Here is a 13,499-nt window from a genome sequence, read left to right on the forward strand (position 1 = left end):
TTTATTTCCCGACGGCGCCGCTCCTGCGAACTGGATTAACAGTATATATAGCCAGTAGTGTTCATCGACGGTGGGTGACACGCCACGCATATCGACTGGCGAAACGTTACACATGTCACCTGCAAAAAACTGGAGTGCGGCTTCGCCCCGCAAGTGCAGTTGCTATCCTGACCCTTGCGCAACTCTGCCACCCAAAGGTAACATATATAGTGGTTCTAAGAACGACCATGACACAAAGCGATGTGATAATCAGCGCTTTGTCCTTTTTGTTCCCACCTCTTGCTGCCCCATCGTTCGCATTGTTTCGCAGTAGACTTCGTCATCAACTGCGAAGTCACGCCTATCTTCTCTACGAGTGCAGCTTGGCGAGAGTTTCCTGAGCCTTCAAGGAGATGGCGGCGCCAACGGCACCTCCACGAACGCGATGCCCCCGCTTTCTCCGTGTCTGCGCGGCACCCTGCTCGCCTGGGTACCCTGCGTGTTCCTGTGGGTGGCGGCACCCTTCGAGTTCTACCGTATCGCCTGCAGCGAAGACACGCCCCTGCGATGGTCGGTACTCAGCTCCATCAAAATGGTAAGCATATATGTTCTGCGTCTAATGGCTTTAAAGGGACACTAAAGAGAAACAGTGAGTTGGTTTAGATTGATAAAGTGTGCTCGGAGAACTCTTGTGAAGTTTATTTCACCACCATAGGTTTATTTATTAGAGGAGAAAACCGAGTTCAAAGTTTCATTTTTAAATTTCGCGCCGAACTTTGTAATTCGTGACGTAAAACGTTTCAAAGAGCATTTAACGTATTTTGGCGACATTGCCTCGACGAAATTTCCACAAACTCGTTATGTCAAGTCTCTGGCCCTCTCAGAGGACAATGTACTTCGATTAAACCAATTAGGAACTACGTAGGCCCAAGCAGGCGCCGTCAAGAATATGTGGCGTCACGGCAAATGGTGCGGGAATTCCAAGGTGGCGTCGCCACCTGTATTTTCTTTTTGCGCGTTTTCTCGCTTATTAAGCGTCTTCTCGCAGCAAGCGTGGTGTTTTTGGTATCGTGGAAGACTACTTTACTAATGCGAGAAAAATCGCTTTGCTCTTAAGTGTCCCTTTAAAGAGGTCCTGCAGCACTTTTTGCCGCATGTACAGAAAACGGTGCCGATCGGTAGTCGAGGCCCTTGCGAACATGTGATCCAAATATTATATCGCAGCACGCGGCCTGCAATTAACAATTATTTCTCAAAGACAGCTACAACTCGCTCCCTCTTCTCTCGACAAATGATTCCATAAACCCAAATGACCACGCCATAAACCCAAAGTCCACGGCCATTGGCTGATATGAGCATCGTGAGCTGTATTATTGCCGCCGCCGCGAGATGCCGCGACGTGCCCGCGCACTCGCTCGCGATCGCACTGAAAATAAGCCGAGCGTTACAAAAAAAAAAAAAAACGCACAAGGTCATGACGCATCCTCACAAACGCGCGTAGCTTCTCGCTCCCTTGTCATCCGCCCTTGCGTAGCTGTCAGCGCGCTCGCTGGCACGAGAGGAGAGAGAAAGTGCTTGAAGAGCGCGACAAATCCCTGTAACTCCACTCGCACGGGACGGATTCTAAAAATTTTTGCGGCAGTCGATTCGAGAGGCACTAAACTTATTCAATGATGCAATTCAGTGATTATTTAGAAAAGTGCTGCAGCGCCCCTTTAAGGAGCACACTACAAGCTGGGAAATCTGTCAGAAATCGAAACTGTGGGCGTGCTAGTGTGTGTGATTGGCTAGCGAGATCGTGTGCATAATTATCGTCATAATTTAGCATAATTATAAGCAAGCATTATCATCATCATCACTTCGATGAACATTACTTTTTTTTATTTATTTATTTATTCCCTCCCATGACTGGTCATGCGACCTGCGCGACGCTTACTACTACTACTACTGCTACTAACTACTACTACTACTACTGCTATTACTACTACTATTTCTTCTACTTAGACTACTACAGCTAAGTGTAAGCTAAGACAGCCTCGCTGTTGAAGCGTTGTTTTTTTCGTATTAGTAAATCTTCTTTTCTGAACGCCGAAAGCACCAATTCTGCCGCAAGAATGCGCTTAGTAAGCGAGATAAACGGCACTAAAAAGAAACACACACGTGGCGACGCCGCCTCGAGGTTCCTGCACCAACTCGCTCTGACGTCACAGATTCTTGAGCTTACTGAAACGAGGCCGAGGCGCTGGTTTAGATTTTCGCGCCCTTTGTTTCTTATTGCTGTACTATTGGTAATAGTCGGTTTGGAATATATGCACGTGTTGTAGTTGACCTTGCCCTCGTTTGTGTCTGAAATGTGACTGCCACTTCACGCCCTTCCTAGTACAGTTAAACCTTAATACAATGAACTCCAATATAAAGAAATTCTCGATATAACGAGTTACTTCATTTTTCACAACCTAATTTTCATCGAACACCATGCATTCTGAACCTCGACATAGTGAATCGTCTTATCCGTGAATTCAGTATAGAAGTTTCACTTCTGCCTCAGAAGAAGACCTACGCGATGAACCGAGACTTATGCTGGTGCTAGCGGTCATGGGATTCAGTAGCACGCGATTTTTGAGAACGCTTATGCTATATTGCCACAGTGCGTTGGAGTTGCATTTTTTGCCGGGTTCACGCGCGACGTCAGCTGCTGTGAAGATAACTTATTCGTCGGCGCATCATCAAGCCGCAGTCGCCGGATCTCAGGTTCACGAAAATCGATCTCTTTTTCGCACTATTGAATTTAGCTTTTTTGTACAGCCGTGTTGTTCAAACATTCTTCCGGCACAACCCGTGCAAAAACAAAAACAAAAGAAAAAAACCTACGCCTCTAGCGACTACAGTTTACATAAAAGGTGGAATTTCAATTTAACGAAACTTCGGTAGAACGAAGGACGATGCCGGTTTTACCAACTTCGTTATGCCGAGGTTTAGCTGTATACCAAATTTACCTTTTTTTTTCTCTTCACCTACATTAACTGGTCGTGCCGGACCTGTCCAATAGCAGCCACACGCGTTCAGGGCAGGGGCGTAGCCAGAAACGTTTTTCGAGGGGGGGGGGGGGGACAGTTCCTGGTTCCGAAGTGGGGGTCGGGCAGGCAAGTGTGATCGAATGTCAATTTGAGCGTGTATGCCATGGCAAAAAAAAATCGGGGGAGGGGGAGGGGTCATGGGCCTAATGTGCCCCCTCCCCCCCACTGGCTACGCCACTGGTTCAGGGACGTTAACCGCTCTTTGTGTTTCAGATTCTGTCCGCGGCCACTGCGAGCGCGCACCTGTCCATGCTGCTGTCCGAGGATGGCCTGCTAATGGAGGAATTCACCGGCACCACGTTCAAGCTCTTTACACTGGTGGGCATACGTTGAACAGCATGCTACGGAACACATTCTAGGCGCATACGTCCACTCCGGTGTTCTAAACATAATTCGTGCCCTTCACGTTCGTCGTGTACGCTCTCCTATTGTCATCAGGAGCTTCATACCGGAACGGCAGCGCAACCACACACGGGCAGAAGAAAGGAGGTACACCTAACACAGCGCTGCAGGAAGCTTACGGTCGTTGTTCCTTTAAGTGTCGTTTGGGAAATAAAAGATTCAGTTGTGAGTCGGCGCTTTGTTACGTGTACCCTCCTTCTTTTTTCCGTGTGTGGTTGCCCTTCCGTTCCTGTATGAAGTACGACAAACTAGCCCAAGTTTCAGCCTTGCTATCATTACGAGCTTCTAGAAGAGTAGGAAAGTGTGTCAATCATGGGGTCAGCGTTAAAAAAAAATGTTTATTAATGCTCGCAGGGCGTGCCGATGTCAAACAAGGAGATTATACAGCCTGAGCAGAACATAAGTTTGCTGCGCCAGACACAATTTCTGTTACAACATTAAAAAAAAAATGAAGGCAGCTTTGTACTAGTGGTGTCAAGCCTGAAGGAAGTGCCGAGCTGGGCAGCCTTCTTTGATTCTGTTTGCTTTTCTCTTTCTTTCCTCCTCTCCTCCTGTTCCTGTTTTTGCCTGTTTGTTCTGTTTTTTTGTGTGTGTGTCTTAATGTCTATTTTTCTTCCTAATTTTCCTATTTCTTTCGCTCTCTTTCTATTTCTCGCTTGCTTCATCTTTTTTTTTCTATTCTTATACGTGGTTTTGCCTGCGTTACGCCAAGCGACGATAGCATACGACAGCCCGAACCCCTGAAATGCTCGGCACTTCATATCATCAAATAGGCTCTCGAAGGACAAGAGGATGAAGACTTCTCCTTCGCGCGAGCGCGCGCTCGATATGCTACAGATGGCTATGCTATATGTGGTTTTACCAGCGTTACGCCACGCTACATGAGCCGATGATAGCATATGACACCATACCACAGCCCGGGACTCTATAGTGCTCCGCACTTAAAAGAAAAATTCAGCCTCCAAGGAAGCAGTCTACGTCCTATCGGGCCTAGAAAATAGAGTATCTCAAATTCATGACCATGTCGAAATTTGATAAAGATCGTACTCCTCCAAATCTAATTTTCTAACGGGGGTAAGTGCAAGCCGATAAAATAAATCAGAATACAAAATGAATCGGATAAATCAGAAAGTCAATAAACTCAGGTTTGCGGTTAGCAGGTATATGCCTTCGCTTTGGGACTACGTTCTATAAATTATGCCATAAAATTATCCGCCAAGTGTTCTCGAACGGCAAAAGGCTACGGGTTTCGTGTACCGCCAATCTATTCCGGTTCGCTCTATTCTTCAAATGTTGTCCATACCAAACGTGGTAGCGTCCTAGTCTCAGAAGTCCTCATAAAGAGCCCCTCTTTAGCATATTGCATCAGCTCAACGGCCGGCAAAACTACAATAGATGCAGAATTCTTGCTTTTATCGCCCGTTGGCATGTCCACGCTGTAGATGCATTAGTTTGTGAGAGTCTGCTAAATAATATTTTACAGAGTCATAATTATGAGTCGCGGATACAGAAATGTATTTTTTACTACTCTCTTCTTTTCTGTTTTGTGAACAGGTGCTCGCCTGTGTGCTGCAGTCAATGATGAGGATGGGTGGCCTGAGTTCGTCGGCAGTACAGTTCGGGTTCTGGCTGCTGTTCTCCACAACGTCCGCGATAACGTGTATCAGCATCTACACGGACACTTTGGTGAGCGCACTTTACGTTTACCGATATTGCCTCACGTTGGCAATAAACTAAATCTAAGACTGTACGCACTCCATTAATGAAACGTAGTACTGTCTACCAAAGTGGACTACAGTACTATCACACATGAGAGAACGGGGGGGGGGGGCAATCTCTGCCTCATACATTGAGTTAATAGGAGGGGGGGCACCGCGACGAACCTTGTCCCCCCTGATGGGGAACCCTGCGCACGCCTACGCTATCATCTACCAGTAATAAAGTCTGCCAATTCCATCCATATCGTCACTGACAAGCAATGATTTTATCTAAAAAGAAAAATGAACGTGGTAATTCATTTTAGAATAACAGAGAACTGAGCTAGTTGGTTAGTATTCATTCTAAAATGACAGGGCGTGCAAACACGGACACAAGAAAGAACCGGTGTCCTGACTTCTTTTTTGAGTCCGTGTTTGCACACCCTGTCTTTTCAGGATGAAAGGGTAATATATTCATGCACTATTGGTACTGAAACGTCTGCTGTATAGGCTATTACGCGAAGGATGGGTAATTACATCACCAAAGTGTGCACTAAATGACAGTCTTGAAATTGTGTGGGTCGGAGTGGTGCCCGGCACCACCCGGAAGGTGCTCCCTAGTTTCAGCTCTCTTCCCAAAAGAAAAAAGAAAGAGAGAGAGAGAGAGAGAGATGAATGTGCGGGGCAGTTTTAGCAGGCGTTGCGTATACAGATTTTTCCTGTCTTTTATACGGCTGCGTATTCGGTATGCTGGAATGGCTGAACTGCTCGGAGAAAACCGACAATGTTTGGTAAAGGCGCAGTCTAAAACCCTGAGGCATTTTTATCTAGATTAGAAATACCAGCTCTTAATTTTAGCCGAGAAGTAATAGTGTGATATCAACAATCGCCATAAAAAAATTATCTATGCCATTTCGAACTCTTTCTGGTTTGTTGGAGAGGGCAGTCTTCGTGCCTGTCCTGGACATAGCATCCGCATTCCGTCTTAGGCTTACTTAATCATTTTATTCGTATTGTTGCAAAGGTCTAATTGCGGCGGAAGTAACCAAACGTGAGACCGGCCTCTTCAGTACCGTAATATAAATTTAGAGTCACTTCTTCGTGGCGTAGGAATACCGGTCGTGGTCAAACAGTGGCGCTCACATGCACTGCGTCGTCGTGATCATGTCCCTCGTCGTCCTCGTGATGAACTCGTTCACGGACCTGAGCCGCCGCGAAAAGCAGGTGAGCTGTCGCCATCGATACGCAGCTCCTATTTCGATTCAATTGAATTCAATGTTTTTATCTCCTTGACAATTCAAGAGGGAGGCGAATACTAAAGGTTTAAGTGCCGGGCAGATGTCCCGTTCCCCACATACACTTCAGTCAACAATGAACATTCTTCTTTAAAGAACACTAAGTCACTACACTAAATTACAACACTAAGTCAGTAGCAAGCCACAGCACAGCTCACAATATAATGCTCTTATACGCATCAGTAGTTTAATCAAGGCCATATAAACACTCCTTCAAACTGCCTATAGCCAATACGCGCATACACAGTATATAAATATCTATATAAATCTATATGACGCTCACACTATATCTGCTCAAAAGGCACCGATATTTTCGCCCTATTTTTTTTCTTTTTGCTTCCGAAAGATTCTACGCGCTTGTGCATTTTATTTAATTCAAACCTATCCTCTTACATTTACTTCTCAGAGGGTGAGAGCACCAGTGACTGAGAGTTCATTTCCATCGAGGATGACGTTCCAGTGGATGAACCCGTGAGTCCATTTTTGTCTCATAATAACAAGCTTCTGTCCACGTACACGCTGTGTCAATGAGCAAGTTCGCCTTCGAGTCGCAGAATGTTTCGAGCTCAGTTCATAAATTCTGGAAGCATACCCGTCTGGTAGCGTTCCAGAGCAGCTAAATATGAGGAGATGATATCGAATGTTAGGGAGATATCCAGCGCAAGTGCGTTCATCGAAAGACGCCGGCTTCGGTATGCGCGAATGAAAAGGTATAGTTAAATTTAGCACTACTGCGTCATGTGTTGTATCATATCTAATGCCGTAAGAACGGTACAGACATGGCAGCTGGACTCGGTGGCGGGTGTTGTGTCTATGCAGTGTTCACCACTAGCCGTTTTCTGGCCGATACCGAGCTGGTGCGTACTGCCACAACGCTGCAGTTCGATGGCGTCTCCTCTTCGAAGATTTTGTGCAATACTTGTCATATATACAGAATGCAGCGCCAACGAAACAAGCGTGCACGCAAAACGAGTTGTTGTGGGCGGTATAGATTAATGAAACCCAATCGAATGATTACTTTCATTCTGTCACACAGAAAGAACGCTGTGAGAAATAGCTGTCTTTAGAACCGCTTGACTCACAGGTAGCGTACTCGAATAGGGCATCATCAGTAAAGTACGGAGTTTAAAACGTGATACTTAGTTACACAAGATTCAAAGCAATCATTACAATCTCTGTAACAGAAAACTTAAATACAAGACATTTTCAGAAACATTATTATATCGTTGTTATCTAGATACCAATTAAGTCTGTTGGGATAGGCGTTCACAGATGCTCCAGTACGTCGCGAGCGTTCAAGGCAGGTGAATGACCTCTTACACCGTTAATACTCGTCTGCTGACCCGAAGGTCGCGGGTTCGATCGCGGCCGCGGCGGTCACATTTCGATGGAGGCGAAAGGCCAGAGATCCGTGTACTGTGTGATGTCAGTGCACTTAAAGAACACCAGATGGCAAAATTGCCGGAGCCCTCCACTACGGCATCTCTCATAATCATATTGTGGTCTTGGGACGTAATACCCCAGATAATATTATACCATTAACACGTACGCTGTCTATAGAAAGAGGGGATAATGTGAGTGCACGCTTTCCCGTGCGCAGCCTGATCGTGAAAGGCTTCCGCACGACACTGACCCAGGACGACATCCCTGCCATGGCGGACGACATGGATCCCGCGGCTTGTTCAGACATGCTGCTACGCCACTGGAGGCCAGAGTGAGTCAGTTGAAAAGTAGCACGTACAAAGATCTTCTTTTATAATTCGTCAAGCGTCATTTTTTTTTCAACAGCTGAGAGTACCACGTTGCGTTGAAATCATTCTCTGCCTGTCAAAATAAGCGTGGTCCCCAGTGTCCATCCAAAATTAGCGTCCTCGTCTCTGAAATATACCAAGAAGAGGATTGAATAAAACGTTTAAGTCGTGAAAAATGTACACGCTACACGTTTCTTCGTTATTAAAGGGTAATTTTACACAGTGAAATTGCCAACTCCTAAAGCCTTTTTCTTGCCGAAATATCATCGTATAACACTGTAGCGAAGTCAGGTACCTACGCGGTTCGAAAATGCGGTAAGCCGTAGCTTACCGCATTTTCAGCAGACACCATTGCAGCAGACACCATTTTCAGCGGACAGCATTGCGTTCACACCTTGATATTAACGATATAGCACTAAAGAGCTCGTTTTGCAGAAAATTCCGGCGTCGGTGTCGTTGGTTGTGAGCGAAAAATCATCTTGGATGTGACCGAAAACCCCCAAAAGATGCAAATAAAACAAATAATAAAAAAACTTCGGTTCGAGTCAGAATCCAACCCAGGCCGTCTGCGTGGCAAGCAGTTGTCCTACCACAGAGCACGCTGTTGCTTGGAACTGCTTCGAAAAAAAAAACACTATATGAATGTCACTTAGTGAAATGAGTCTCCTTAACGCCTGTAATATTGCTTGGCAGAAGCGTAGCATCGTGCCAGACGTCAAAACCTGGTAATTGCGCAAGGAGAAGGTGTTTTAAAGGCCCACCCGTTAAAAAGCTTTGCTGCCTTAGAGAGGCGTAGTGGGTCCTTCGCTGATTCGCAAAAGAGAGTTATGGCGTAGTGGGCACTCAACAACTGTACTTGCAGTAGGCACTCTAGGATAGTTTGAAACGGCCAATGTTACGCGCACAGTCATTCGTTTCCTAACGGCACGGTTGAGGCATGCACCGAGATCCGAAGCGAGGCTAGCAATTGAGAAGGCGATGCGCACGGGTCCCGATTATGCTATGACGTTCTTGTCTTGAAGGCGAAGCTCAAGCGTCCTCCATGCTTTTCGGAATCAAAATCGGCGAGCCCCTAAAGTGAGCATTTGATAGACAGCAAGGCACTGGCATGGGTTTGTTGGTGACATTTCACCATTACAGACGCTTGTCTGCATATGGAAGGCGACAAAAAACAAAAAAAAACACAGGGCAGGCAAACGCATAAAGGGCTTATGCTGCCCTACCGAATACTTTTCAGAGATCGTACAACAGACCGCATTGCGAAGGACAGGCTATTCAAAGCTTGTTGAGCAAGGAATTTCGCACGAAGTGGTTGAATAGTTCACAGGTATGCTACGGGCAGAGTACTTCTAATCTAGAGGCTTCCGTAGGTGCCCGTACCTCTTTGTTCGAGGGCTTCTATTTAAACACACAATCTCATATTTTCCCGCTCGTTGCGTATGTGTAGAAAATTTCGATAGCTACACACTGTAACACTTGAAGGCGAAAGCCTGCGGCGCATTTGGTAAAGCATAAAGTTATGCAATCGGTATCAAGACTCGTTTCAAGACACAACAAGCCGCAGTGTAACAGACATACATTAAATGACCTTGAAGTTCTCAGCCCGTTGCATTGTTACTTCCTCCGGAAGCGTTCCGCAGCTAACGTCGTGTGATGACGTCATCTTGTGACGTCACAAGATGATGTCAGCAGTGACGCAAGTCACGCGGTTTTTTGTACCACTTCGTTCGCCTGCCGCGTTTCACACAAAGGGCCGCGCATCGAGACAGTTAAAGCTTCCGCCTTAAAAATTGTAGATGATTCAGAGTACTGCGAACTCTGCAATGAGACAGCGGCAAGCTGTCTTTGAAGTAACTCCCTGAAAACATCTGGACGCTATGAGTGTGAACGTGCCTACGTTATAATCACCGTTAGCGTAGCTACAGATACATGCATCCTTATCTACTACCACTGCAGATTTGCCGGTGGCCTGCCCTGTTCTATAAGGAAATATGCAACGAAGAGACAAAGGCTACCAGCGCGTCATCACTACAAGTACTACACCTCTTCGAGCGAATCGCTTCTTTAAGAGAAACGAACCGATTCTGACGTTTTAAACGGAACACTTCACTCAGGCTCTATAGACCAGATACATTCTGAAGCTAGCCAGAGTACGGCACATTCTTGCTTCCCCGATTTGCAGGGCGCGTTCATTGCCAAGTACCTACTAGCACTTTTAGGCCAATGTGATGCCCCGCAAGCGTTTGGTGTTGGGCATGCGAGGCCTTCGAACGCTGTCGTCCGCGTTTTGTGGTGTTAGCTCTAAATTTCTCATTTGTAGAGTAATTTTAGAGATTTCGCGAGACCTGACGATGTTTTGTGCGAGACTTCACGAAAGGCAAGTCACGTGATGCTCGAGTGAATGCATGTGTGCGTCGGCGCACCAAAAGTCACATGACCTCAGTGTAAGAGGATGCCATCAATGACGTCACATATGGCCAAATTTTGTAACGTCATCTTACGTCACTGACACTTGGTCATATATGGGCCGTTTCCGGAGGCAAGTGCAACACTACGGGAGGTGCAGAAAGCTTTACGGAGGAGGGAGGGATAAATACAATCCACCGATAAGATCATGGCTTTCGCCTTCGAGTCCTTAGCGAAGGCATAAGGGCACGTGTTATTTATTTCTCCTTTTTTAATTATTGTGTTTTAACGTCCCAAAACCGCGATATGATTATGAGGGACGCCGTAGTGGAGGGCTCTGGAAATTTCGACTACGTGGGGTTCCCTTCACGTGTTCCTAAATCTAAGTACATCATTTTCACATCCATCGACAATGCGGCCGCCGCGGCAGGAATTCGATCCTGCGACCTTCGGGTCAGCAGTCGAGCACCACAAGCACTAGACCGCCGCGGCGGGTGCTTATTTCTCCGGCTGCCGAGTTATCCTTGGCGTGTCGTGCGCGGCGAAATACACTGGACATGTCTTATCGAGATGCGCGGAAATTTACTCCCCGATGATAGACAAGTTTCAGCGCAATACCCTGGCAAATACATTAGATTTTCACGTATCTCATTGCAGTAGGCGACCGCAACCTCCCTGTTAGTATATTTTGTACCGAAAACAACAGTCCTGAAATATTTTTAAGTAAAATAGCCACAACATGCCGAACATACCTATTGTAGTAGCTTAGCACGTAAAGTGTCAAGCTACTAAACTCGAAGACGCTTGCTTAATTTCCGGTCACAGCGGCCGCATATCGATGGGGACGAACTGCATAGGACTCCCGCGTGCTTAGATTTGGGTGCACTTAAATAACCAAGGGTGGTCAGAACGAATACGGAGCCCCTCACTACGTCGTGCCTCACAAGGAAATCATAGTCTTGGTGCGTAAAAACCCAGAAATTATATTAAAACAAACTCAAGCGCCAACTCACGATCTCAACCTCGCTTTCTCACACTGAAGCTCCTACTTAGGCACAACTTAGGTGAAGGTGGAGCAACGACCTTGGAAGAAATTGCGTTGCACTTTTCGAATTTTCCGTTACGTGGGTAAGTACATTCGTTATAAGGCCACACTCCGCAACAGTCACTGTATGGCAGACGCGTAAGGCATCCTTTGTAATACGGGTCTGTTCGTTGCGGGGGGGTTCCGGTCTAGCGCAGACAAATGTAGTCATTGAACCACTCAGGAGCTTCAGTACAGCGTCGCTGTCTGTTATCGCAAATGCCATAACATGTCTTACTTCTTAACTCTTTTTTGCAGGGTGAAGACGGAAGGTCCCGGGGGAGGCAAGAAACTTGTGCACAGGCGCTCGCTGCTGTTCTCCCTGCTCAAAGCATTTGCAGGTCCCCTCATCCAGATCGCTGCGCTAGAGACTATCTTTTGCGTCGGCATGTTCGTGCCCATCTACCTAATGGAGTAAGCCTGCCGCTGTTACCGAGAAAAGTTTACACAGCATCAAAGTACACACATCGTAATTTGCAGAGCGTACGGCGGTGCTCTGAGTTGTAGAACTTGCAACGCACAGTGCTCGCCGATTGAAACGAGATACTTAGAGCGTGTGGCTGCTTTTGGTGAAGGTGACGGTGAGGGTGAGAGCGCTCGTGATACATGGCGACTGCTTCCTGTTCTCAGCCTTTAAGTCTGTGGTTCTCGGTGGCGCCGGCGGACAGATGCTTGCTCTGGCTTCAAAGCACTGCGCTCACGTACCGCGCCTCGCGAAGAGGCTGGTGCTGGCAGACGTCCGTTACGAAGGATTTCAGCGCTCTGCCAGATCTAGCGAAAACCACACAATGAACGACTGTTTGCCGGATGCAGTCATCATGAGTAACGGACGCTCTCGCCCTCACCGCCACCCTCACCACCAGCAGCCACGCGCTTCGAGTATCGCCTTGCAATCGCCGAGCACTGCGCATTTTATCACGACCTGCTACGTACCATTATGCAATATCAATAGCTATTGCATAATGTTCTGTAGCATGCCGTTCTGAAGTTGCTATATATTCAAATAGCACCATCGGAAAGGATACATCAGACTTGATAACGCAAGCTCACTCTTGCCCGGCGATCTGGCGATACCAAGAACGTGCTTATGTGTTCTGGCGAATCAACATTAGTGAATGGGAAACCGGTTAAAAAACACGCGTAAATCTTCCTTCTGCAGTGAGGCATGACACTTAACGCGGTAACAGCTGCCATAGCTTTGCATATTCCCCAGCGTTTCTTAGCTCAATGGTGTATCGCCTCTGTTTTATCGCGTAGCGGCATTACTCTAGCAGTGCGGCACGACCCTGTCATACCCTGTGGTAACAACTAGGCTGCAACAAAAAGCTGTGCGTGCGTGCGCGTGTGTGTGTGTGTGTGTGTGCGTGCGTGTGCGTGCGTGTGTGTGTATGTGTGTGTTTGTGTGTGTTTGTGTGTGTGTGTAGAGATTGTCCTATAAAAACTACAAACCACTTAATATTTCACTACTGGAAAAGCGGATAGAATTCGTCTGAGTTTATGGGAACAATGTTATATTCGGGCAACGCGAAAGGCAACAGACTATTCCCGCTCTTTCGGTCAGGATCACCTTGAATTCTCAGATTCACTCTAATATACGACCCGGGGACAAATTTGCAAAGGTTCTCGGGCCTTATTCAGAAAAAAAAACTCTTACGCGCAAAAAGTTCACACGAGAATATTTCAGCCAATCACGATGCGGGACATATTGACGCGAGGTAGGCTGCAGGCCCTGGAGATGACTGGTGCACTTCCACCAGAAAATGTCACTGGCTAGCAGATATATGCTAGGAGACACAGAGGCGAAGATA

At 46.7% G+C, this 13,499-nt stretch overlaps 1 protein-coding gene across 1 annotated transcript in view; it reads left to right on the plus strand.

Moving 5' to 3' along the window:
* The first annotated feature begins 424 nt into the window (after positions 1-424).
* Positions 425-13,499, plus strand: part of LOC119405555 (multidrug resistance-associated protein 1-like) — a 28,048-nt gene continuing 14,973 nt past the window's right edge. The window contains exons 1-7 of the mRNA XM_037672388.2: positions 425-574; positions 3,270-3,374; positions 5,013-5,144; positions 6,266-6,379; positions 6,857-6,921; positions 8,051-8,164; positions 11,950-12,105. Of these exons, the coding sequence (XP_037528316.2) occupies positions 425-574; positions 3,270-3,374; positions 5,013-5,144; positions 6,266-6,379; positions 6,857-6,921; positions 8,051-8,164; positions 11,950-12,105 (836 nt within the window). The remainder of the gene's footprint in view (positions 575-3,269; positions 3,375-5,012; positions 5,145-6,265; positions 6,380-6,856; positions 6,922-8,050; positions 8,165-11,949; positions 12,106-13,499) is intronic.

The sequence above is a fragment of the Rhipicephalus sanguineus genome, chromosome 9, assembly GCF_013339695.2.
Source record: "Rhipicephalus sanguineus isolate Rsan-2018 chromosome 9, BIME_Rsan_1.4, whole genome shotgun sequence".
Taxonomy (NCBI): domain Eukaryota; kingdom Metazoa; phylum Arthropoda; class Arachnida; order Ixodida; family Ixodidae; genus Rhipicephalus; species Rhipicephalus sanguineus.